The following is a 26,686-nucleotide window of genomic DNA, read 5'->3' on the forward strand; positions in this document are numbered from 1 at the left end:
TGTAGAGAGTTATCAGTCACAGAGGTACTAGGAGGAACACGCGCTGCCGCTGGCAGTGGAGAGGCTCCGTTGGGTGGGGCGTGGGCAGCGGCAGGCGGTGTTGGGTTTGCGGGGAGAGCGTGGTAAACAGGGACAGCCGCTGTCGTCCTTGGGGGGCGGTAGTTGTCATCTGTCTGCGAGACATTGACTGCAAAGCATTTTTATTAAAAAAGAAAAAAGTGATAATTTAATCCAAGAGGCTGTTAACATTCATACTGATAAAACTTGTTTAATTCTTTGGTGGAAGGTGATGTAACATAATGAATGAATGTTTATTCTTACAAATTCTTATGTTGCTCAAGGGGCGGACACCTGAGTGTGATTTGAGCCTTCTGCAGGTTCTCAAGGAGGCCTCCCTCCCACCGCGGCCCCAGGTGCGGTTCTGCTTTAATGGTGTTCCTTTTCATACCGCAGCACAGAAGGAGGCTTTGGAAACTTGGCGTACTTCCACTGTGTTCTGGCACGGAAATCACTCACGTTGTGGCACTTTCTGTGGCTAATGGGTGGAGTCAGGGTGTTGCAGGTGTGGTGGGGAGGGTCAGGACCCGTGCTTCGGGGTTGGATGCCCGCCGATAGCGTCTCTAGCACTCGCACGGACTGTGGATACCGGGGCAAATCACTTGCCCTTTCTGAGACTTCGCAGCCTTCTGTATGAAATACATATTAAAAAGTATATATTTGTCTCCTACATATACATGCCGTATATCTGCACATATATGCACAGACACATGTACATGTGTGTGCACGTTTGATACATGCTTGCAGACACAGTGTATGTTTATCTGTGTGTATAGATCTCCTGTGGTCCTGGGAGGATAGGGTGGAATGTTCTGGCAAGAACCTGGCTCAGTGATTGTGTTGTCGACCCTGTGCCCATTGCTGCCTGTCACACGTGTTTCTCTCTCTCTGAGTGGGCCACCAAGGCTGGCTCTTCCCATTGCCTTACAGAATTGCTGTTTGATTGGTAGTGCTTCCAGTATTGTCTCGGGCAGGGGGAACTGTGGCGGCAGAAATCGTTACGATGACTTTGCTAGAAAAGTATATAAGGTCAAGAGGGAGGGAGGCCAACATGGGGAGAGGATGCTGGGGGCAGACTTGGGGTGTGGCATTTAAGACCAGGAATCATGCTGTGGGTTTTAGCTCTCGCTCCCCCATTTGCCATGCATCTGACTTCAAGATGCGTCATATAACTGCCCCACGTCTCAGTTTACCCACCCTTGGGAGGGTGAGGGGAGAGAATATTTGTAGATGTCTCAGAGCAATGCCTGACATGGAGTAAGCATCGTGTGCCACTGACTATTAGAATCACTATCATTTATTCCACTTCTCACCTGGGGGCTTGCCGCTCTGCGTCGGGAGACTTGGAAACAGAGGCTGAAGGCTGACGTGGAAGAGGGAGTTGTCTGAGCCCTTCAGTGTATGGGTCCATGTTTCGCCACACCCGTTTTCCTTGTCCGTTGTGTGTGTCAGAGGGACCTAGGTCGAGCGCAGGCATTTTCTTGTGTCTGGGTGCTGATACTCAGCCTCCTGGCCACATCCCTGGTCCTCACGGTCATCAGGGCCTGTTGGGGATACATCCTAAGATCTTAAGACCCAATTTCACATGATTTCATTTATCTTGGTAAAAGCGGCATTTAAAGACGTTTCTCTTCTCAACTTTCTGTGGTTGTGTCTGCAATGTCAACACTTAAGAAGATGCATTGGGGACGGGGGGACAGTGGTGACATGGTTGGTTCTCCTGTGGTCCAGGTCCCCTGTCATAATTCTCATACCACCTCCGGGAGATGGGAGTATTTCTTTCGCCTCAGTGCAGGCATGCGGTGGCTCATCCCCGGTCACACTGTGGTCAGGGCAGACCGTCAGCCACGCCCTTCTGGCGAGTCTCTTGGACACCTGTGCCCTGTTGGAAGGAATGTGCTGGAGGTCGACTTTGTCCCGTGAGAGCAGAGGCTGCGTGGATGCTTTCCGTGCTGTGTCTCGTGCTACACTAATGAAATGTCCCTGAGAATTCCCGCAAGAGAGGAGCAGGAACAAGGGAGTGTGACTCTGTGGGTCTCGTAAAAACAGGGTGTCCTGCTTCTCATCAACTCTCACGTTTTTTTAGAGGTTGTTGAAGTGTGATTTCTCTCCTTGATGTTTGCATTTCTTCCATTGGAGGCACTTTTAAAGGTGAATGTGCTCCGGTGCCCTGAAGCTTGCCGATGCAGGCGACAGCTGCCATCCTCTGCGCGCTGGGCATTGGGGTTTCAGACGTGGGTATGACCCCCCGCTGCCTCCAGGCTGCTCTGTTTCCGGGGGGTGGGGTGGGGGGAGGAAGGGTGGGCAGCGAGAAACAGGAAGAAGTACAGCAATGAGGGAAGGTAAGTGAGGCCAGCACACTTCCCCTTCTCCTCTCACACTGCCCTGGAGAGGTCAAGGTGAAGGTAAAGGAGGGCTGCCTGGAGGAGGGGCTCTGAGTTTGATGAATAGGACTTGGCCTAGGGAAAGGCGTTGTGGGGGTGGGGAGCTCCCAGGAGAGTAGGCGGCACACACCAAGGGGAAGCCTTTTGTATTCACACCAGGATATTGAAAACGTTCCCATGAAGCATGCGGACTCTGTTGCTGATGTACTTAGATGGCATTTATGAAAACAGGTTCCAGTATTTCGAATTTAGACATTTGTCTTTTGAGCCTGTAATTTATTTCTGGAATGAAGCCGAAGTTACCAAGGAAATGTTGACCTGGTGGGGAGATCTTCTGTTAGCTAACATTGTCTCCTTTCCCCTCCCCAAGCCCTAGGCAGTCGCTAATCTGCTTTCTAGTTCCATGGGTTGGCCTGGCTGGGGACTTTGTATAAAGGGAATCATGCAATTAATAAATAATGGCAGAGTCAGTAAATACCCTGTTTTCTCAGGCTTGTGGTGAGGGTCCCACGAGAGAATTGAATGACCTTTGTGTTGTAAAGGTGCTGAGCTGAGGACTCTGGTCAGGGCAGGGTCCGCCTGACTTGGGAGAGAGGTGCTGTTGTGACCTTGGCCTTGGCCTGGGGCTTGATTCCCTTATCTGTGCCCCGAGAGATGGGCCAGGTGTGTGGAAAGTCTGCTTGGACTTTCACATTTCATCCAACACTTGCCTGTCTTCGACTCCAATTCCCATGCAGTGCAAAACTAAGGGAGTTTTAAATCGAATCCCTGCCCCATCCCAAATAGGCCTCCCTCCAGGTCCAGTCTAGTTGCAGTAGGACCCTGGGATAATTTGGCTGAGTTGTCTATTTCTGTGACTCTTAACCTTCTCTTTGCTAACAATGTGCTCAGTGATCAGAAGGTGTGAGTTCACTCCCACCACATCCCTCTCCTGAGGATCTAGCGGGTGTGACTTACAGTCCAGGCTGTGTTAGCATCAAGGAAATGTGGAGAGCCAGCCAAGGGCAGTAGTTCATGCTGTTGCTGGAGCAGGCCCCCTTTTTTACAGCATTGCGCAGAGTTTGTGTGGGGGAGACGGGAAGAACATGTGAAATGCCGGGGTTTTGGGCTCTGGTGGGCTGTAGCCCATGTAGACCCATGTCCACCTCCCTGATCTTGGGCATTTGCCGAGTCTCCACTTTCTCATTTGTAATATGAAAACTGGGTACCATCTCTGGCCTCTCGAGGTCGTGACATATAAATTAGAAATTGTGTGGATTACCCACACGATTTCTAATTTATATCTTTTATAGTTTTAGATCCATTTTTGTGGTCTGCAGGTCATGGTCCATGAAAGAGTTAGTTGTGAAACAGTTGAGTGGGTCACAACTAGTAAGTACCTCTTAGAAAATGAAATGCCATAGAATAAAATAGAAAGTACTAGCATTAGACACCTCTACCCGAGGTTAAGTATTGTTTTCTGAGACCTTTGTTTCCACGTTTCAAGATTTATTTTAGAGAGAGAGAAAGAGCGGGCTTGGTCTGGGGAGAGGCAGAGGCAAAGGGAGAGCGAGAATCTCAAACAGACTCCACGCTCCATGCAGAGCCCAGTGCCGGGCTCGATCTCAAGACCCCGAGATGAAGACCCAAGCCAAAACCAAGAGTCAGATGTTTAACCAACTGAGCCACTTAGGTGCCCCGTTTCTATGTTTCCGTATGTTTATGTATCAGTGTATGTGCTTGTGTGCCCCAATGGCAGTGTCAAATGTGTGACCTCCGGTGGGTCCCTCTAAATAAAGTTTTTGTTACTGACCCAGCTGATGTAATTCACGTCCTGAATGAGAATCACATGGGGGTGAGAGGTCGCTGGGCTCATACCTCCATTGTAATTTGAGGGGGACCTGGGAGTCTGCCCTTAGGTTCCTCCTGACAGATAACGTGAAATGGTAGGAAATGGAGCATATGGTGGACATTCACGATAGGTCAGTCTTTTCCCTTTCTCTCCAGCTTGTGTTCCTTCTAAGAAGACCTCACGGGTAACCAGCTGATCTGAGGGCACTTGTGGCTGGCACAAGCCCGCCCAACCAGCTGATCTGAGGGCACTTGTGGCTGGCACAAGCCCGCCCAACCAGCTGATCTGAGGGCACTTGTGGCTGGCACAAGCCCGCCCTGGGGACAGGACACGTTTTGGTGTCACCTGCTAACTCGACCGCTCACAGGGTGCGGCTTCCGCTCCTGACTTCTCTGATGCCTGGTCTGTGAAGCGCCTCTGGGTTGTTGGGTTGTCGTGGGAATTTAGTGAGATGGTGTTTGTGAGGGACTCGGCGCAGGTCCTGGTCCGCAGGGGAGCGGCCGGTCGGAGCCAGCTCGTCCTCCTCCTTAGTAGTGGGGGCGGTGGTGGTAGCGTGGCGTGGAGGCGGCACCCATCCGACCAGGGCGGCATGGTCTCTCAACACACGTTTCGGATTCGCTCTTGGTCCCTGCCTTTGAAAACCGTGAGCTCTGTTTTTGGCTACAAGCGTACACACATTTAAAGCCTCTTACTCGTACTTTTTGGAGGTAAAGTAACATGTTGCCAGCAAATCAGGGAGCTACCTCTGGTAGCTTTCTAGAAATTGACAGATTCGTCTTTTTTTCCCCGCGGTGGTCACAGACCAGTTGGTTTCTCTGTGGCCCTGTCTGGGTGCGTGTCCACAGTTCGTTCCCGAGGCCTCGGGCTCCCAGAGTTTCCTGTGTCTAAAATGCAGCTTCCTGTGAGCAAGGCCGGGGTCTAGGCTTGAAGGGGGTCACCTGGCAGAACAGAACTGCTTTCAGTGGACGGTGGGATCCTTGCATCCATATCCCAAAGGGAGCATGTTTGGTTTTGTGTGTGTGTGTGTGTGTGTGTGTGTGTGTGTGTGTGTGTGTGGTGGAGGCAGCAGGCTTTTTTTCTAGCCTGTTCAAATCAGTCACAATTCAGTGTCACCTTCTCTGCCTCTGTGTGGTGGCAGCTCGCACTAGCTCACGGCTGCTGGAGGGCAGGCAGTGTCCCGTACTTCTGTCCTCGGGGTAATGCCTGGCGCATAGCAGGGCCCTTGGCCCCCATGATCATGCTTTTATTCCTGGGAGCTGGTTCAGAATGCGATCTCCCACCCTGTGTTTTAAACTTGACATCACGTGTCTTATAGGAGTGGTACTTACATGAGAGGTCATACACTTGGTGGCTGGGGGCAGGCTTGGTGTTCTCCACCCACTGCTAGTTTTCAGACTTGAGAACTGCCCAGTTGCTTTGGGGGCCGAGGCCCCTGCCCTCCAGCTGAAGACCAAGGCGGAGTCCACCCAGACATGAGAGCGGGGTCCTGAGCTTGGGCCCTGGGCCACGCCCACACCCCACACTGTGGCCACAGACTCCTGCTGACACCTTTCTTCTTTCACAGGGTCCTTGGTCCTTTGTTGCTTTGAAGGCCATTTCCACGGGGCACAAACAAACTTGGCGGGCTGGGCTCCCTGATTGTCATTACTGTGCCGGCCTTGTGCTCTCGCCTCTGCCAGGAACTCTTTTAACAACCGCTCGTTTTAAGTTTGCTGTGTCAGATTGGGTTTTCATCTCCGGTACGGAACTGAGGCTTGGGGAAAAAAAAATAAATGAGTCCTCAGAGCATCCCCTCCTCCCACCACTGTGTCCCACCGCCCGTGTCCTTCTGACAGTCTTCAAAGGCATCAAATGAGGGGCCTTGATAAGCTCTAAGATGAATTGCTTTCAGACTATCGGAGATTAAAAGAAGAAAAAATCAAATAGCAAGGACTTAGGGGAGATGACTGTAAACTCCTTCAAAGCCCTGCTGAACGCCTCCATCATCTCTGCTGATGATGGCCCTGGGGGCAAGCGGGGTTGGTTAACAGGCCACCTCCAGGATGCCCACCAGGCCCAGGGCGTCTTTCAGAAATGGTCTGTGGGCACGAGTTCCTGTGTGCAGATTCAGGGAGTGATGGGGTGACCGAGAAGGGTCAAGGGTAGAGGAGGACAGTGACGGGAGCACCTTGAGAAGGCGTGAGCCCCCAGCATAGCCTGGCTGGAAGTCTGTGGCACTGACTGAGCCACAGCTCAGGACAGTGTCACAAGAGCTGCCTGGACCCCTGCACGCCTGAGCTCAGCAGGTATCTCTTGGAACCCAGACATTTTGTGGGACGTGCAGGCGGACTGATGGTTCAAAGGGACTGTCGTTAGGTGTTGTTTTTGTTTTTGAATACCAAGTACCGTTCTCCTAAGTGTGCTCCAGGGAACCCCCCTTCTGGAGATGTTCCGCAACAGCAGCAACTAATCGACAAGGGACTTCGGGGGGTGCTCACGGAGAATCCCCTTCCTGGAGATTCCCGGCATGCACTAGCCCGCAACAGGTCTGTTATCTGAGGCCAAGCTGCGTTAACAAGGCCACAGCCACTTCAGCAGCATCTCTCAGATTTGTTGAGGGCTCCCTAGAGTCCCGGCTCCACGCTAACAAGCTCTTATGTGTGTCGTCTCTTGATAAGCTTTATCTTCTAGGTTCGCTGCAGATGGACCAGAAGGTACAGAGATTTTGCTGTCCCCAGACAGGCACAACCTACCCCACTCCTGATGTCCCAGACCACAGGTGGACACTGACACACGAGGAACAACCAGAGTCGAGTTTACACTCGGGGTCATCTTGGTGTTGTACGTTCTGTGGGTGTGGACAGACGTATAAAGACTCGTGTCTGCCATTATCGTCATTGGAGAAGAGTTTCAGTGCCCTAAAATCCTGCTCGCTCCCCCGGTCATCCCTCTCTTCCCCCTACATTCTGGCCACTCTGGATCCTTCTGCTGTCTCCATGGTTCGGCTTTTTCCAGAACGTCATAGAGTTGGAGTCATACAATTTGGAGCCTTTTCCCATTGGCTTCTTTCACTTAGTAAACAGGTCCTTGATTTGTGTCTGGTCTCAGTGGGAAAACTTCTAGTTTCTCATCATTAAGTATGATGTTAGCTTTGTTTTTTAGATAATCTCTATCAAGTTGAGGATGTTCTCGCCTCTTCCTAGTTTACTGAGATTGTTTATCATGAATGGATGTTGAATTTTACCAAATTCTTCTTACGTTTCTGTTGATATGAGCATGGGGTTTTTTACTTCTTATTCTATTGGTGTGATAGATTTATTCTTTGGTTTTAGAGCATTGAATCAGCCTGACCACCAGGGATACGTCCCATTTGGTTGCGGTGTATAGTTCTTTTTACACGTTGTTGGGCTTGATGTGCTAATTTTTTGCTGAGGATTTTTGTGTCTCTGTTCGTGAGAGATACTGGTCTGTAATTTACTTTTCCTGTAATGTCTGTTTTGGTATTAGGGTAGTGCTGGTCTTTGTAGAATGAGTTAGGAAGTTCAATTATTCTGCTTCTGTTTTTTAAAAGGAATCGTAGAGAATTGGTATAATTTCTTCCTTACATGGTATTTTGAAAGATTTTATTTATTATTCATTTGAGAGGAGTGCACGAGTGGAGGGGAGAGGCAGAGGGAAAGGGAGAAGCAGACTCCACACTGAGCAGGGAGCCCAATGCAGGACTCGATCCCAGGACCTGGAGATCATGACCTGAGCTGAAGGCAGACGCGTGACGGAGCCATTCAGGCCGCCCCTCTTCCTTACATGTTTGGTAGAATTCGCTTGGTACTTTTTGTTTTGGAAGATTATTATTATTTTTTTTAAAGATTTACCTGTTTTGAGAGAGAGTGCCTAAGAGTGAGGGGAGGGGCAGATGGAGAGGGGAGAGAGAGAATCTCAAGCGGACTCCGCGCTGACTGTGGAGCCTGATGCAGGGCTCAGTCTCGCGATCCAGAGTTCATGACCTGAGCCAAAACTGAAGGTCAGATGCTCAACCAACGGAGCCACCGAAGCACCCCTTGTTTGGCAACATTATTAATTGTTGGTGCCATTTCTTTAACTAGAGATAGGACAATTATGACTCTTTCTTTGGGGGTATTGGCAGATTATGTCTTTTAAAGAATTGGTCTGTTTCATCTAGGTTGTCAGATTTGTGGTATGGATGTATTCATGGTATTCCTTTACTGTCTTTTTCATGTTCAGGGGACCTGTGCTGTGTCCCCCTTTTCAGTAGTATGTTCCCTTTTCTATTTCCATTTCTTTTATTAATAACTTGTGGCCTCTCTTTTGCCTCAGGCTTCATGATTTTAGTGATCTTTTCAAAGCGTTAGGTTTTGGTTTTGTTGATTTTTCTCTGTTGATTTCCTGTATATCTGTATGTATTTTCAAGTTTTTATTTAAATTCCAGTTAGTTAACATATAGTATGATACTGGTTCCAGGAGTAGAATTTAGTGGTTCATCACTTACGTAACACCCAGTGCTCATCCCAACCGGTACCCTCCCAAGTACCCATCACCCCTCTAGTCCAGCCCCTGCCCTCACCCCTCCAGCAGCCTCGGTTTGTTCTCTCTAGTTAATTGTCCCTTATGGTTTGCCTCCTTCTCTCTTTTTTTATCCTCTTCCCCTATGTTCATCTGTTTCTTAAATTTCACATATGAGTGAAATCATATGGTATTTGTGATTTCCTATTTTTAATTTATTTGATTTCTGTTCTAATTTCTGATTTTTTTTTCTGCTTAATCTGGCTTTAATTTACCCATCTTTTTCTACTTTCCTAAGGCGGAAGCTTAGATGGTTAATTTTAGGTCTTTCTTCTTTTCTAATATTACACATTTGGCATTATATAAATTTCTGTCTAAGTACAGCTTTCGTTGCTTTTCATAGATTTTGATAACTTGTGTTTTCATTTTTATTTAGTTTAAAATTAAAAAAAAATTTTTCCTGAGAGTTTTCTTTGATTTGTTCTTTTAAAAGTTTGCTGTTTAATTTGTACATATTTTGCAATGGTCCAGCTATATTTCTGTTACTGATGACTAGTTTAATCCATCGGGGTCTGTGAGCAGACTCTGTATGATTTCTATCCTTTTCAGTTTGTTGAGGGCTATTTTATGGCCCAGAATGTGGTCTATTTTGGTGAATGTTCTGTGTGACCTTGAGAAGAATGTGTATTCTGCGGCTGTTGGATGAAGCCGTCTATAGATGTCAGTTATTGCCAGTTGATTGATGGTGGTGTTGAATTCAACTGTGTTCTTACTGATTTTCTGCCTGCTGGATCTGTCCATTTCTTACAGAGGGGCGTTGAAGTCTCCAACTAAAGTAGTGGATTCAGCGTTTTCTCCTTGCCACTCTACCAGTTTTTACCTCATGATTTTTGACTCTGTTACTGGATGCGTACATGTTAAGGCTTATTATGTTTTCTTGGAGGATTGATCCCTTCAGTGTTATGTGGTGTCCCTTTTTATAACTGGTAACTATCCTTGAAGTCTGTTCTGTCTGAAATTAATAAAGCTACTTCCCCTTTCTTCTGATTAGTGCTAACGTAGTATAATTCCCTTTTAATCTGCATATGTCTTAGATTTAAAGGGGGTTTCTTACAGCCAACATATAGTTGAATATTGCTTCTTGATCTGTCTTGGCAATCTCTGTCTTTTAATTGGTACATTTAGATCATTGATAGAGTGATTATTGATACAGTTGAATTAATATTGATCATATTCGTTAGGGTTCTCTATTTGTTGTCCTTGTTCTCTGTTCCTTTATGTTCTGATCTTTTCTATTGTTTGTAGTTTTATTTATTTATTTTTTTAAGATTATATTTATTTTTCTGAGATAGAGAAAGAGAGAGAGAGAGCATGAGCAGGGGGAAGGTCAGAAGGACAAGCAGACTCCTTGCTAAGCAGGGATCCTAACAAGGGGCTTGATCCCAGGACCCTGAAATCATGACCTGAGCCCAAGGCAGATGCTTAACTGACTGAGCCACCCAGGCACCCCTCATTTGTAGTTTTAATTGAGCATTTTATAGGATTTCATTTTCTCTCCTTTCTTCGCATTATTACTTACACTTTTAAAATTTTATTTGATTTATTTATTACTTTTTCTAGTGGTTACCATAGAACTTGTGGTATACACTTATATATAATCCAAGTTGATTTTCAAATAGCACTGTTCCACTTTATGGATAGTGTAAGTACCTTGTAATAACAAAATAATCCCAATTCATTCTTCATACCCCTTGTATCACTGCTGATACTTATTTCACTTTTATATAAGCATATGTATACAGAAAACTTATTGAATACATTGTTGCTGTTATTATTATTATTATTATTATTATTATTTTGAACAAACTTTCTGTTAGATCAATTAAGATTAAGATAAATGTTTTTATCTTACGTTCACTTCTTCCTTCTCTGGTGCTCTAATTTTCTTTATGCAGATCAATCTTCTAGCTTCATCTTGTTTTAATATTTTTTGTAAGACAGTTCTTAGCAGTAACAAATTCCTTTAATTTTTATTCGTCTGAGGAAGCCTGTATTTCTCCTTCCTTTTTAAAGGATACTTTTGCAGTGTATAGAATTCTGCATTGGTGTTTTTCTTTTTTTCTTTCAGCCCTATAAATATTTCACTCTGTTCTCTTCTTGTGTGGTTTCTGAGAACTTGGGTATAATTCTTATCTTTGCTTCTCTAGAGGTGAGGTGTCCTCCCTGCCAACCCTGGCTTTGTTCAGTACTTTTTCTTTACCTTTGGTTTACTGTCGTTCGAACATGATCGGTTTAGTTTCTTGGTATTATTCCTATTTGGTGTTTTCTGAGCTTTTTGGATCTGTTTTGGCGTTTGTTTGACATCTTGTAAGGGAAATTCTCAGTCATTATCATTTCAGATATTTCTTCATTTCCTTTATCTCTTTCTTCTCATATTCTCACTACACGCATTTTACACCTTCTGTCGTCCTACAGTCTTTGGATATTCTCTTCTGTTTCCATCAATCTTCTTTTCTGCCTGCTTTTCAGTTTTACAGGTTTCTTTGGAGATACCTGTAAGCTCAGAAATTCTTTCCTCAGCTGTGTCCAGTCCCTTACTCCTCTCATCAGAGGCATTCTTCACTTGTGTGGCAGTGGTTTTGATCTCTAGCATTTCTTTGTTGGTACTTTCTGAGAATGTTCATGTCTCTGCTTTCATTATGGGCAATGTCTTTTGCCTCCTCTCTGCATCATCTAATAGAGCCCTGAGCATGCGGATCAGAGTTGTTTTAAATGTTCAGTCTGGTAATCCCAGCATCCTTGCCGTATCTGAGTCTGGTTCTGGTGCTTGCTCTGTCTCTTCAAACTGTGTGTTTTGCTTTTTAGTGTGTCTTGTAATTTTTTTCTTCCTTTAAAGCTAGACAGGATGTGCCGGGTACAAAGAACTATATTAGGCCTTTATTAATGTATTGGTAAGGTGTGGGGGTGGGGGCTCATTCTCTAGCCCTGTGATTAGGTCTCCGTCTCTTGGTGAGCCTCTGCCCCTGGACATGAACTTTTCCAGTATTTCTCGTTTTTTTTCCCAGCTCCCTTAGGTGGGGAAGGATGGCTAAAGGGGTCTGGGTTTGGTAGTGTCCTTTCTCACACGTGGAAGGATGTAGTGGGTGGCTGGAGGTGGGTATTTCCCTTCCCCCAGGTAGCTTGGTCTCTAATAATACCCCAGCAGGTTAGGTGCTGGTTAATTGGTTTCCCCTGATGGCAGGCCTTGTTAAGAGGAACAGAATGCTGTGGTGTATTTCAAAATGCACCCCCTACCCCCTGGTCCTGGTTCTCAGAGAGCTTTCTGCTTGTGGGTTTGTGCTCCCAGAAGTCATGATTCTCTGCCTTCTCTCCAGCTTGGGGGGCAGTGGCTTGCCCTATAATCTAATGGATCTAATGGATTAAGAAGAGTTGAGGCTTTTTCAGTATGTCCAACATTTCATTTGTTGTTAGGATGGAGTATAGACCTCCAAGCTTCTTATGTGCTGGACCGGAAATTGGAAGTCCACTTTATGTGTTTTTAATTTCCTTTTTCCTCCTAGCAAGGAGGATGTTTTTATTGCCATTTTGCAAATGAAGAAACCAGGACATTAACAGGTGAAGTCACTTGCCCAAAGTTCCCCAGCTAATAAGTGGTAAAGCCAGTATTTGGACCTAGGGACTCAGAGCTGTGAGTCCATACTCCTAGTCACTGTCTTGTAGGAGCAGGAACTCTGGAGTACAGAGTTCTGGTCTGGACACCCACCCCTGCTCTCTGGGGGTGGTGTGAACCTTGGACAGCTTCTCAGATGCCTTGTAGGATGTGGTGTGCAGAGCACAGCACTCTGCATGAGGAAGTCCTTAAGAAACGGTCGCTATTGCTGTTATGATTTATTGGTGTGAGTAGACTGCATTGTGGGGTGACTGACTCATTCACAAGACACGGAGAGCACTTGGTACAATGTCGAGCTCCTTGTAGGTGCTCAGTCAGTGGTGGGAACTCGTCCTCCTGTACATCAAGGTGAGCAGGGACTGTTAACATCCTCGAACACGCAGGGCCCGAAACCTTTCCTTGCAGCCATGGCTCCTGCCTTTCTTGTGGGCTCGTGCTGTTTAACAGGTCACACTTCGCAGCTCGTCGTGGGTTCATGGGTGTTTCTCCGCCTGGTGAGCTTGTGCTAATGCTGCCTCATTGGTGGTTTTCCCTGTTGGGGACGCTGAGGGCAGGTGGGAGCAAACTCCCACGCAGTGCCCTGTGCTGTCTGTCTGCCCCTCTCCCCCGTCCGAAGCACCTGTTGCCCAGGTGGAGGCTGGCTGTGGCCTTTCCCTTCGTCTGCTTGCCCCCTATATTAGCCCCTAGGGCCCCCTGCCCACGAGTGGGTTATCGTCTCCCAGTTCTGGAGGCCGGGATTCCAAGATCAAGGTGACAGCATGGTTACTTCTTCCTGAGGACCATGAGGGAGAGTTTATTCTTTGCCCTCCCTCCTAGCTTCTGGTGTTTTCCAGCAAAATCTCTGTTCCTTGGCTTGCAGTCTCATCACCTGGATTACCTGGATTTCTGCCGCCTTCTTCACGTGGCATCCCTCTGTGTGCATGTCTGTGTCCAGAGTTCCTTTTTTTTAAAATCAGGACACCAGTCATGTTGGATTTGCCACCACCACCCCCCCACCCCGCCCCACCACCATAACTTCTGCAATGACCCTATTTCCAAATAAAGTCTCATTCTAAAGTACTGGGGTTTAGGACTTTAATATGAATTTTGCAGGGGACACAGTTGAACCCATAACACCCACTCTTTGGGGGAAAATTGGCATGTGAAGTAGCCCTACAGTGAGTTGAAGGAAAAGGTGAGCAAAAGCTACAGCTTGACCATTCACAAGAGCCTCCCCTATAGTGAGAACAAAGCGTGGCAGTTAGCAGGGTCAGTGAGGCAGGGAGCAGGGCGGAATGAACTCCTTACCCGCAGCCTCAGTGGGAGGCGGGCCTTGGGAGTCGTAAGGAGCTGCAGGGGTCGGGGGGGGCATCTTGGGTTCAGAAACTGGCTCTTCCTCTCAGACTTGGGGCTCCTCACCCTTGGCCTCCTGTCTTAATCTGTAACGTGAGCATCAGGATGCCTGTCCATTAAAAGTGGTGCAAGTCTTAGTAAAATAACTTCTATGAATCCCTCCGCACACCACGCAGAGAGTACTGGAGGACATAATACGCACTGGGTCATGGAGCAGCGCTGGTCTGCACGGTAGACCTCGAGGCCAAGCCCTGCACTCTGCCGGCCTGGCCCCCTCCAGCGGACCATCACCTGTAAGCCCCGCCCTTCCCTTCTGCGCTCCGGAGCTCCCCAGGCTGTGTGGGGCCAGGTGCAGGCGGCATGTCACTGTGTTTGCAAAGGTGCACTGTGGTCTAGCGGTGGTGGCGGCAGCTGTGGCGGTGGTGGCGGTGGTGGCGGTTTTCCCATGGAGCCCAGGTTTGAATGAGACACTCCATTGATTATGTTCTCTTTCTGTTAAGGACAAAAGGAGTTACTCTTGTCCAGTGTGTGAAAAGTCTTTTTCAGAAGACCGATTGATAAAGTCACACATCAAGACCAACCATCCTGGTAAGGTTATGCGTTTTGGAGGGGAGATTAATTTGAAAGGGCTTATGTTTACTTTGAAACACAACATTATTTATCAACTGCACGAAATAGGAATAAAGGGGGATGAAAGGATGAGTGAATTCGAGGGAAATGATTACGTTAATTTAATGTTGGGAAGTTGTTTTAATTCCTTCATTTTATCCTTTCATCTGGTTTTCTGATAGATCTCCCCACACTCCCATCGCCCTCCTCCCTTTGCGTGTTCACTTGGAATGCCTTTGGGTGGGTCACTTATAAGCAGGTCTGACCTCAACACCACTCCCTGGGAACCCACGAAAAGTTTGGTGCCCAGCATGGTGGTCTGTGAGGGGTACGCGCTCGCAGGCTGAGGAGCCTTGCTGAGCTGGAGTGACCGTCGCCTCGGGTCTCCCCACATGGGTCTCTTTGGCTACTCGGAGGTGTGAAGCACGAGCCGCTTGGGTATTCATGCCTGTCACACCTCTGTTTTCACCACCTGGGACACATTTCCTCCACTCCGCTAATTTCTGTTCATTCTCTATGTTCTTCCTTGGAGTCCCATTCTTGGGGAGGATTTGGGGGCTCCTCACCTGGGGGAGGGCCATATCCCCGCCCTCTGTGCGCTGACCCTTGTGTTCAGGTCATTGGCATTCTCCTGCCCTCGCTCCCCGTGAGAACCTTGCGGAAGGGCTGCCATTGTTACGGTCTAGCCCCAGGTCCCCAGCGTCCCATCGGGCAGGCCCGAGAGGACTGTGTGTGGTATAAATGAGGAACAGGTAAGCCAAGCACCTTTCTCCACATCCGTGTCCCCTTTGTATCTGCTTTATTTTGTATCTGCTCCTGGGCTAGGGTACCGATTCGCTGATTATAAGCGATACGGAAGAAAAATAAAGAAATAACAGAGTTCGCCAACACTCATGTTTTATCTGGGACCAGATGGAGCCTTAAGACCTTCATCCGTGTGGGAACACGTAGGTTATGGGATTCTCTGATGGCCTCGTTCTGGTCTGTCACCCTGTGTCCAGTGTGAGCCCAGGACGCTCATCGAAACCGGCCACCCTGTCTCAGGAACCTATGTGAGGCATGCTTTGTCTTTGGTCTAAACTTCAGATATATACAAAACACAGGATAATATGAGGAACCCCCACAGGTGCCATACTTGTGTGCATTCTGTCAGACCGGTTTCGTGTCTCAGCCCTCCAGACTTTCTGTTCTAGAATATCTTAAAGTAGGTCCTGCACTTAGGTCATTTCCCCGTAAAAAGAACTTTGGGATGCTAATCAGGGTGTTTTTGGAGTGTAAGCAAAACAAGCAGAATTAATTAATGGTGATTCTTTATTACCGCCTAGCATTAGTTCATTTAAAATTTCCTCAGTTGACACAAGACTATGTGAATCAAGACCCAGGCATGTTGCTTTTACTTGTTATGTCACTTGAGTTTCTAATATCCTGTGGTTCACCGCACCTCACGTTTGTTCCTGTGACATCAGTTCCTTGGAGGGACCGGGTCGCTTTTCGTACATGATTTCTTGTCCTCCATTTGTCTGAAGGTGCCTCATGGTCTTGTTTCTCTATCCCTTGCATTTTATGCTCATGGGTATTTAGATCTGAGACATGATCAGAATCTGGTTCAATTTTCAGGCATGAGTCCTGTCACGTGACTTGCGGTGGCGGGGGGAGGGCACGTCTCGATCGGCCACGTGAGCGCTGCTGGGACCAGCCAGGGCGTTGGGGTGCGGTCACAAGGTTCCCGGACGTCTCGGGGTGGGGGGCTGATCCTCTCTGGCTTCTGATGGTGCCCCTGTTTTCCTTCTAGAGGTGTCCATGAGCACTATTTCTGAGGTGCTTGGGCGGAGGGTTCAGCTGAAAGGTCTGATCGGGAAGCGAGCCATGAAGTGCCCGTACTGTGATTTCTATTTCATGAAGAACGGCTCCGACCTTCAGCGTCATATCTGGGCTCACGAAGGTGAGTGCTCCTCTCCCAGGTGGACCTCCATTTGCGTTTTGTGCCTCCACTCCCCACGTGGGCGTACTTGACGAGGAAGCCATCCTGTCACATGCCCAGCAGTTAGACGTCCTTCCGCTTCCTGAAGCTTCCTAAGAAATGTGTCCATCGGCCGGCGAAGCTCAGGGAGTTCAGTCGCTGCCGTTTGGGGGCAACTGCAGTGAGCGGAGGTGTGTGGTTCTCCCGGACGTTTGCTGAGGTCCCGCCTGTGACTTAGGAAGCTGGAGTGCTGCAGGCAGAGGACTCCTGGAGAGGACAAAGGACGATGTGTTTTCTGCCGGGAGGACAGAAACACCTGTTCTCAGGCCTTGGGGGAGGCACCGTCAGGGAGGGAGAGGCGAACAGTTCAGTAAATGGTGGAGTGGGGACCCAGCTAAGACAGAAGGAGCAGAGCTCAAAGCCAAGGCTGGGAGGCACTGTTTGTCTACCAGGACAGCACCTGCCGTCTGTGCCCCAGGCACACCCCGCAGCCTCGGTGAAGCCTCGATTTCCTTCACTGCTAAGTCTTGGGTCTTGTAGACAAGGGGTGAAAATGCTGGGCGCACAGTGTGTCGGTCCTCCCCGTGCTCAGGATTGGGCACCGCGTCCCTCCTCCTGTACACGTTGCTCTGGGTGTCATGGTCTTTTTTGCTTTGCAACTCCCTCCGGGCGGTGACAAACACCATGGCTTCTCATCTTCAGAGCCCCTCAGAGAGTGAGTGCTCCAGAGTAGGCCCTTAGTAGGTGTCTGTCGAGTGAAGGGGGAGCAGCCAGGATGCCCCACAGTCCAAGCCTTTAGCCCACCAGCAGCTTGTGTCCTAAGGCTCTGCTTAGTTTATGGAAATGTGCTTTCCCTGCTGATCCTGGGGGCGATCCCATTGATTTCTGCACAGGCCCTCGTTTACTCTAATGTGGGTCAGCTTATCTCGGTTCAGTGAAATGTCATGGATGTGGGCTGCTCAGGGCTCTGCCAGTGAGGAGTTCCCGGGCTGTGGGGAGGGGCGGGTGCCGATGACTCACGGTGCTCTCTAGCGGCTCGGCTAGCGGGGCTTCAGGACGTGGGGACACTGAGAGGGCAGCAGGGGCATTGGCTTGGGCAAGCCAGAACAAGCTGCACAGGGCAAGTCCCGGCAGAACCAGGAGGACAGGGCATGGCTGTTGGGCAGAGCAGCACGGAGGAGAGCGTGGCCAGGTCCGTGTGCGGCGTGTCTAGGGACAGGCAAGTGCACTGCTTTGTTCGATGTGGGTGTGCACACACATGACGCACATATGAAGGGTGTGTCTCTGTGTGTGTCTGTGTGATTTAATTATATATACATGTATGTATTTTCCCCGGTAGGTGTGAAACCCTTCAAATGTTCTTTGTGTGAGTACGCCACTCGTAGCAAGAGTAACCTCAAGGCTCATATGAATCGTCACAGCACTGAGAAGACCCACCTGTGTGACATGTGTGGCAAGAAATTCAAGTCGAAAGGGACGTTGAAAAGTCACAAGCTCCTTCACACAGCTGATGGTAAGTAAATGACTCCGTAGCACAATAAATTTTTTTCTCCCTCTCGAAAGTGGAGTTTGAAGCTGACATTCCAAGTCCAGCAGAAATAGTGGATGAGTCTGCAGGCAAGAAAGAGCTGGGTCTTTTAGAATTTCGATTCTGAAAGAACAAAGAACTCCCTGCTTCCTCTTGTCCCGTGCTTAGGACTAGAGCCCTGCCTGACCTCCCCCAGTGCTGGGTGTGTGTGCACGTGTGTGTGTGCTTGTGTGCGTGCGTGGGTGGGTGGGTGTGGAGGGGATGCTGCTTCCAGGAGACCTTGATCTGGGAGTTTCAATCCTCTTCAGCCCTCCACCCCCACCTGAACCTGAGGACCTGAAGGGGCAGCCACGATCACATCTGACCTGATGTTTCCTAGTGGATGCTTATCATCCAAGCCACCTCAGGGTTTTTACTCAGTCCAGAATGGGGCTCAGTTTAAAATACGAACAATACTTAGGCAAATTTGATCTTGGTGAAGTACACTTAAGTAGATTTCTAATTTCATTCATTCTTAAGAACTGTTTGATTGAGTTCTTGCTATGTCCCAGTCCTGCCTGGGGTATGGGGTCAGTAAGGAACAGTTTCTGCCACCAAGGAATTTATAGCCTAGTGGGGAGGAAGAGAAGTATGCGGGCCATGCTTAAGGTGGGTGCTAGGATGGAAGGGGGCTCAGCAGCCCTGGGGAGAAGGGTGTGAGTTGCTGGGGGCAGGAGGGGTGGTGGGCAGTGGTGACAGTGGCCAATGGAGCAGGGGTAGGATGGAGGAAGGGAAAGCAGAATTATTATAGGAAGACAGGCATTTAGGTTTCTAAGATCTATAAAGAATTTATGAAACTCAAGACCCAAAAAACAGATAATCCAGTCAAGAAGTGAGCAGAAGACATGAAGAGACACTTCTCCGACGAAGACATATAAATGGCCAATAGACATATGAAAAAATGCTCCATATCACTAGTCATCAGGGAAATACAAATTAAAGCCACAATGAGGTACCACCTTCCACCAGTTGGAATGGCTGAAATTAATTAGACAGGGAACATCAAATGTTGGGGAGGATGTGGAGGAAAGGAACCCTCTTACACTGTTGATGGGATCGCAGGCTGGTGCAGCCACTCTGGGAAACAGTATGGAGGTTCCTCAGGAAGTTAAAAATAGAGCTACCCCATGATCTCACAATTGCACTACTAGGTATTTACCGCACAGTTACAGATGTAATGAAAAGAAGGGCCATATGCACCCCAGTGTTCATAGCAGCAATGTCCACAATAGCCAAACTGTGGAAGGAGTGGAGATGTCCTTCAGCAGACGAATGGATAAAGAATATGTGGTCTGTATACACGATGGAATATTACACAGCCATCAGAAAGGATGAATACCCACTGTTTGCATCAACATGGATGGAATTGGTGGGGATTAAGCTGAGTGAAGTAAGTCAAGCAGAGAAAGATAATTATCATATGGTTTCACTCATATGTGGAACATAAGGAATAACATGGAGGAACATGGGGGAAGGGAGGGAAATCCAAAGGGAGAGAAGTCAGAGAAGGAGACAAGCCATGAAAGACTCTGGACTCTGGGAAACAATCTGAGGGTTTCATAGGGGAGGGGCTGAGGGGATCGGGGAGCCCTGTGGTGGGTATTAGGGAGGGCACATGTTGTAATGAACACTGGGTGTTATATGCAACTATTCAATCACTGAACACTGTATTAAAACTAAAGATGTGCTGTATGTTGTCTAATTAAATATAAATTAGAAAAAAAAGGAAGACAGGCAGCTAAACCATAGAAGGCCTTTTAGCATTTTTTATTTTCCTTTAAAAACCCTAGTTGTAGGAAGGTCTTGTCAGTATTTTATGTAATAATATTAGTAAACCATATTTATAAATATATTGCTATTTTAGCACAATTATTTACAAAAATTGGAGTTCACTCTAAAAATTGGAGTGATTTCAACAATTTATTTATGATTTTAGAACTTACAGGATGATAGCCATTAGGTCATACCTGTATTTTAAGAATGTTCTAGGGAATCCATCCTGTTGTGTGTGCATCTGGGTGAGCTTGAGGGGCTAATGGAGAGGCTGTGCGCTTAGCTAGGCTTCGTTAGAACTAAAGATCCAGGGCTTGCCTAAGGCTCATGAAGGCCAGGGCTGTAACTGTTTAGACCTAAGCAGTGTGCTGTAAATAAGAAAATCTGTAAGCAAAATAATTAAAAATGCAGTGACAGTAAAGCGGTCTTACCCTGAATAGAGCATTAAATCATGTAATTATTCATGAATTCTGTACCTCCACAAACAATAAGGCTTACTGGTATTTCTTAACTTTGGAAGCAATGATTCACTGAAATCCCGAATAATAGAGTGCCGCTAATGGAAAACTGCAGTTGTCAGCGCCGGGAAGTCTGGGGTGTCCCCTGGGCTGTGGTGGCAGTGTCTGGGGGGCACTCTTGGGGTGCTGTGGCCTCATGCCTGGCTCAGAGGTCTGGGTTCTGGCCTGAAAGGATTCGAGGAGATTGTGTGTCTAATCGGGGGCCTGGACTGACTGCTGTTGGATGTGAGGGAGGGCTGGGGTGACGGGACACACGCAGCCCGTCGACCTCTCACTTCACTTGCTTCCCTGAGCCCTTCAGCCAGGAAGGGAACTCAGATGGGCACTGATGGTGTGTCCTCGAAGCGGTGAGACAACCCTCCAGAAGGGGAAAGGCCTTGCAGACATGAAATATCTTTAACAAAACAGGAAATTTGGATTGATTCTCTTCTTTTTTTTTTTTCCCCCTGACATTTTTGGGAGTTTGAGGCCTCTATAAAGTCATGTCTTGTTTTCAGACACTCACCAGTCTGGCAAGAAAGGCATCATGTGTTAGGTGCCATGAGAATAGCACCAGGATGGGGGAGTCCTGCTGCCTCGGTGCACCCCTTTCTGCCCCACGTGGGCCCGAGTTCGGTGGGACAGGATAAGGACGCGAGATCTCGACACCTCCTGGGTCTCTCTCAGCCCCGTGCTCTGTGACGTGGAGCATTATGGCTTCACCCGGCGGTCCCGTCTTCCCCAGGGCTACCAGGACTTCCCTTGGTCTCATGTTTCTCGAAGGCCAGCTGGATACGAACACAGCCCGGTGTCCCAGCTCCAGGGCGATCTGCTCTTCAGCTGTAATTAAACCGCTGGCCCTCCTTTTTCTTTCCAGTTTTAAAAAAGCTTAGAACAAAACCTTAGTTCCATCTCCTACCCACATTTTTGGTAGCACTTGCATTGTATTTTGAGGATTCCTAAAAGCTTTCTGTATCTCAGGGGTTTATCATATTGTGCAGATATTTCCCTCTAACTTAACGTTTGCCTTTACATTTAATTTGACACGTCTTTTTGTAAAAAGAAGTTAAATAGCCTTGCATATTTAAACTTATCAGTCTTATCTTTTATTATTATTATTTTACATAGGACATTCACAATTATTTTTTATTATTTTTTTTATTATGTTGTGTTAGTCACCACATCATTAGTTTTTGATGTAGTGTTTCACGATTCATTGTTTGCATCCATGCTATCCGTGCCCTCCCTAGTATCCACCACCAGGCTAACCCATCACCCCCCTCCCTCCCTTCTAAAACCCTCAGTTTGTTTCCCATGGTTTGTCTCCCCCTCCAATTTTCCCCAATTCACTTTTCCTTTCCTTCTCCTAATGTCCTCCATGTTATTCCTTATGCTCCACAAATAAAGCTAAACCATATAATAATTGACTCTCTCTGCTTGACTTATTTCACTCAGCATAATCTCCTCCAGTCCCTTCCATGTTGATACAAAAGTTGGGTATTCATCCTTCCTGATGGTAATATTTCATTGTATATGTGGACCACATCTTTATCCATTCACCTGTTGAAGGGCATCTTGGCTCTTTCCACAGTTTGGCTATTGTGGCCATTGCTTCTGTGAACATTGGGGTACATGTGACCCTTCTTTTCACTACATCTGTATCTTTGGGGTAAATACCCAGTACTGCAATTGCAGGGTCATAGGGAAGCTCTATTTTTAATTTTTTAAGGAATCTCCACACTGTTTTCCAAAGTGGCTGCACCAACTTGCATTTCCACCAGCAGTGTAAGAGGGTTCCCCTTTCTTTGCATCCTCACCAACATTTGTTTCTTGGTTTGTCGGTTTTTGCCATTCTAACTGGACTAAGGTGGTATCTTGATGGGGTTTTGATATTATTTTTTTTCTTCATGATTTTCTATGTTTAAAGAAACCTGCCTCATCTTTGGAGAAACTTCTTTTGTACTTTTTCAAGTTCTACTTTTATAGTTTATAACATTTATTAAAATTAATATTCTTCAAATTTATTTTGGTATGTGGTGTGTGGTATTGATGTATTTTTTTAAACAATTTTCAGTTGACTCAGCATATTTGTAGAGAAATCGGTCCTTTTCCTTTTATTTTGGAATGCCAGTCTCTCAAGATGCTGGGCATGTTCTGAGATTTTGGTCTGTTCAGTAGTATCTGTTCTAGTATATTGTTTTATTAGGTGCTTTTTTTATTATGAATTTGATCATGCACACGTTACTCCTTTTTGTTTTTTATGGACATCTCTTAGTTTTTCTCATTTATCTCTTATTCCTTTGGCTAAACTTAGAAACTGGTCAAGTCAAGAAAAATACCTTTCGCTCCACCAAAGGAGGACACGATCTCCCACACGGGGATGCCCTTGTGAGCTGTGGGACCATCACATGGGCCTCGAGTTCCTCAGGGGACAGTGCTGGTGCTAGGGGTTTGGTTGCCTTGATGAGGCTGTTAGCCTCTAAACGTAGAATTAGCTCTTTATTTGGAAGCAAACATTGCTTTAAAACCTGCCTGGGAGGACTCGGTTTTTAGTGGATCTGTTATACCAGTAACAATTCAACAGCTTGTCCCACAGAGAATCTATGTGGGGTAGGCAAGGCGACAGAGGCCTGAGTTTTGAGTCTTGCTTGCCACTGCCTCATAGGGTGGCCTTGGTCAGGTCACTTTGCTGAACCTCAGGTTCCTTATCAAACAGGGATCAGTATGGCCCTGTGCCTGACGGGCTTGAGGATCAAATGACAGGAAGTGCCCCCTACTCACTTGGGCTCCACTACCGTTTTGGCTGTTCCTTCTTGGTCTCCTTTTCTGGGACCACCTTAGCTGGGACCTCCCACTCTCTGAAGTCCGCACACTTCTATGCTCGTCCCCTGGTGCCTCTCCGCGTTCCCCCCGTGCTCACACACTAGTCATGTGGAAGGCTTCCCAGCTTCCGTCGCCAGCCCCGTCCTCTCCCCGAGGCTCCGCCAGCCCAGCTGCCCACTCAGCATCTGTACCTGCATGTCTAGAAGGCACCTCAGACTTAGTCTGTGCAACGTCAGCTCCCCATCTGCCCCAGACCTGTGTCTCCTGCGGGCCAGGGGTCACCAAACTTGGGGAAAAAACACAATAAATATTTGAGATTTTGATTGCCACATGTGGTTCCTGCCGTATTGTCTTCTTTTTGATTTGTTTTCTTCCCATAAACCTTGAAAAATGTAAAAGCCATTCGGAACTCCCAGCTGCACAGAAACAGGCTGGGTTTGGCCCTGGGGGTACCAAGGTTGGCTGACCCCTCCCGTACACGTGTCCATCAGTGGCCACTCCTTGGCGGTCACCTGGGTCAGAAGCTCAGGTCATAGCTGACTGTCTCACTCACACCCTGCCCACGGCCCACCCGTTAGCCCCTTCTGCGTGTTCTCCCTTAGTTTCCCTTCCCAGTGTCCTTGTGGAGTGATATTTGTCCACGCCGCCACAGCCTCGTGCCTCCTTTCTTGCTGTTGCCGCCTGATCCTCTCCCTGCTCTGGCCTTGCCCCCACGGTCAGCTCCCAGACAGCAGCCAGAGTGATGGGCCTGGCTGAGCCTCCCCTTCACCCCTCGGTCTCCACCCTCCTCACCTTGGCTCTCCTCTGATTGTCTCCTCTCCAGATGCGTCCACCTCTTTGCTGTTTTCAACCCGCCAGGTCCGTGCCCTTCTTTCTTTCTCCTTAGACTACTCTGCCTCTCATGGGCATTATAATTTCCTTGTTCATGATTTTCCAGGTCTTCACTCAACTGTAAGCTCATCACGCGGGGACTCTTGACCTATTGCATTTGCTTCGTTTTGTACGCCAGCACCTAGAGCGACGCCTGGCTTACAGTAGGTGCTCAATAAATGTTTGTGGGCTGAACGAGTGAAGAAAACGTAAAGTGCCTTGTAGACAGTCGTTGGAATGTGGAAGCTCTTGAAAAGTGCCAATTCCTTTTCTCGCCTCTCCGCTTTCAGATATTGTATTACATCATATGCCTGTGAATTGGATGTTTTAAAATATGGTGGAGGAACTTACTATTAAATGGATCTTCCTGCTCTCAATTAAGTAAAAAGGAACTGAGTGACCATCCTGTCCTTTCACCTGCTTGTAGATCCGTTTTTTCACATTTATGGGCTTCCTTGAAGGGATGTGTCCCTGTTTATGCACACTTGTTTCCCAGAGGAGCTCATTACTGTGCTTTAGAAGGCAGAGGTCAGGATGGGCGGAGGTTTCCATTAAAAAGGTTTGCTAGTCTATATATACAAAGAGACGCATCGATCTCTTAAGGGCCTGATTTAACCCTTTGCCTGTGTGCCAGCAGTGTGAGAGAATTTCATGCAAAATCATGCTGTAGCACAGTTTTCCCTTTTTGACGTTAAAGAGGGCCCCTGCGTGTGTGGTGTAGAGGCTTTCCAGGATTCTGCTGCCCCCAGCACGTGGGGCAGGTGAGAAGGTGCAGTGTTTTCCTGTTACGTAATCCATCGAGAATCCCCTAGTCATTAATTAAAAGCTCTTCAGCTCGGTGCTAATTCCTGCGGATCCTCCCTGGCCCCATCCAACCTGCCCTCATAACACTTGAGTTAAGAAGTTTTCTGGTAAAACTTACAAAGAGGAATTCTCCAAGCTTCAAGCACTCTTGTGTGCATCATAATTAGACAAGTGGAGCGTCGAGTGTGGAACTTAGGTCTGAGTGGAGGAAGTACCATTTTTCCCCAGGCTCCTTCAGTTTCTAATAAGAGATCCTATGGCTACACATGGTAATATTCTAGGTGTAAGCATGGTTATTTTTCTCCTCCTTCCTCTACAAGCAGAGTCCTTGTCAGATAAAGTAGCCCCACTTTCCCGTAGTCTTTTTACTTCTAAAAACATGCACTCTGGAGCCAGGAAGCTCTTTAGTAGAAAATGGCATCTGAGCAACCAGGTGGACCATCCTTCCAAGTTCGTGTATGAGGCTTCAGCGAGACTGGTCTCTGCACAGCATCCTTGTCCCTCTTACCCTTTGGCCAGCTCATGCTGGAGTCAAGGTGAAGGGGAGGGGGCGTGGACACGGTGGGTGTCTGAGGCTCACCCTCCCAGCAGTTTTCTGGGTGATGGACAGCAGGGGGCAGGCTGATGTTTGTGCCACTCTATGGTACACCCTGTCTGGGTCCACCTGAAGTTCTTCTCAGGTCTTTCTAAACCATGAGAATGACAGCTCCTGGGATAAAATGAGCCATGCAGCTTTCTGAACAGTCAGCTCAGACGACAGATCTGACTGTCGCAGAAGGCTGGTTGACCTGAAACCTCACCGGGGTGGAGGGCTCTCAGCGGCAGGTTGCAGACTCCTGGACCAGCATCTGTAACCTCGGTCCTGTTCTTTTCTCTGGCTCTGGGCTGCCTTCTGTTTCTTTCCATGCCTGATGCGGATGCATTCCTCCTTGTATCAGAACTGATGGCTAATTACAGAGAACCGCCAGTCTCTTAAGTCTGCTGTTGCCTGAAGTTCAGCTCTTAAAGAAACACAGAGGCTTCTTCAACTGTGTTTTTACTGCCATGGCTATTTCTGGCAGTTGTACAAGTCCCTGCAGATGGGAGAGCTGTGCAGACCGGGCTCCGCAAACCGCCGGCTGCAGCGCGCGTCACGCTTCCTGCGGGAGCTCTTCTTACCTTCGGCAGCACACCCCGGTGTGCTGGGACGTGTGGAGCAGCGCAGGGCAGACCCAGGTTGGAACCGCTTCCGGCCTGTGTGACCTTGAACTCGTGCTGCATCGTCCCCGTTTGTTTTCCGTGGCTGCTGTAACAGACGACCACATGTTTACTGGCTTAAATCAGCACAGATTTAGGATGGGACCACTCTGAACTTCAGAAATCCAAAATCAGGTGGTCAGCATGGATGCCTTCTTTCCGGAGGCTCTAGGGGAGACTCCGTTTCTAGCCTTTATGGCTTCTAGAATCTGCCCGTATCCTTTGGCTCTTGAACCCCTGCCTCCGTGTTCAAAGGCAGCAGCAAGGCCTTTTGGACCTGGCTGTCCCTCTGCTTCCATGATCACATCTCCTCTGTGACGTGACCCTGACCCTCCTGCCTGTCTCCCCTGAGGATCCTTATGATTTCACTGAGCCCACCTGGATCACAGAGGATAATCTATCTCTAAAGCCTTAACCTGGTCACATCTGCCAGATCCCTCTTGCCATGGAAGGTAATAGGCTCTGTGGACTGCAACCTGGATATCTTTGTGGGGAGGGCGTTACCTACCATAGTAGGGTTGTGGGAAGATTACTTGGGGTCATATTAAGTGTGTTCATTCTAGGTGTTGGGTAGATGTGCCTGTCTCCCCTGGGGTCGGTGTTCTCTTGTTCTCAGCAACTGTGGACACAGCGTAAGGATGGATGGTTATAGTGCTTAATCTATGTCATCTAGGTCATTTAGGAAAGATCCTGTTTCTTTTCTCTCCGACACTCTCATTAGGAAGACACAGTGCAAGAGTTAATGCTTGAAGAGTATCGGTGTCCTGATAAAT

General features: G+C 47.8%; 1 protein-coding gene across 1 annotated transcript in view; it reads left to right on the top strand.

The window, feature by feature from the left end:
• LOC111146566 (zinc finger and AT-hook domain containing) overlaps nucleotides 1–26,686 on the top strand; it is a 181,424-nt gene that overhangs the window by 76,422 nt on the left and 78,316 nt on the right. Inside the window, exons 8-10 of the mRNA XM_022502158.1 lie at nucleotides 14,275–14,362; nucleotides 16,176–16,325; nucleotides 17,683–17,856. Coding sequence (XP_022357866.1) covers nucleotides 14,275–14,362; nucleotides 16,176–16,325; nucleotides 17,683–17,856 — 412 coding nt within the window. The remainder of the gene's footprint in view (nucleotides 1–14,274; nucleotides 14,363–16,175; nucleotides 16,326–17,682; nucleotides 17,857–26,686) is intronic.

This window comes from Enhydra lutris, unplaced genomic scaffold (assembly GCF_002288905.1).
Source record: "Enhydra lutris kenyoni isolate GAN:26980312 unplaced genomic scaffold, ASM228890v2 scaffoldscaffold14, whole genome shotgun sequence".
NCBI lineage: Eukaryota > Metazoa > Chordata > Mammalia > Carnivora > Mustelidae > Enhydra > Enhydra lutris.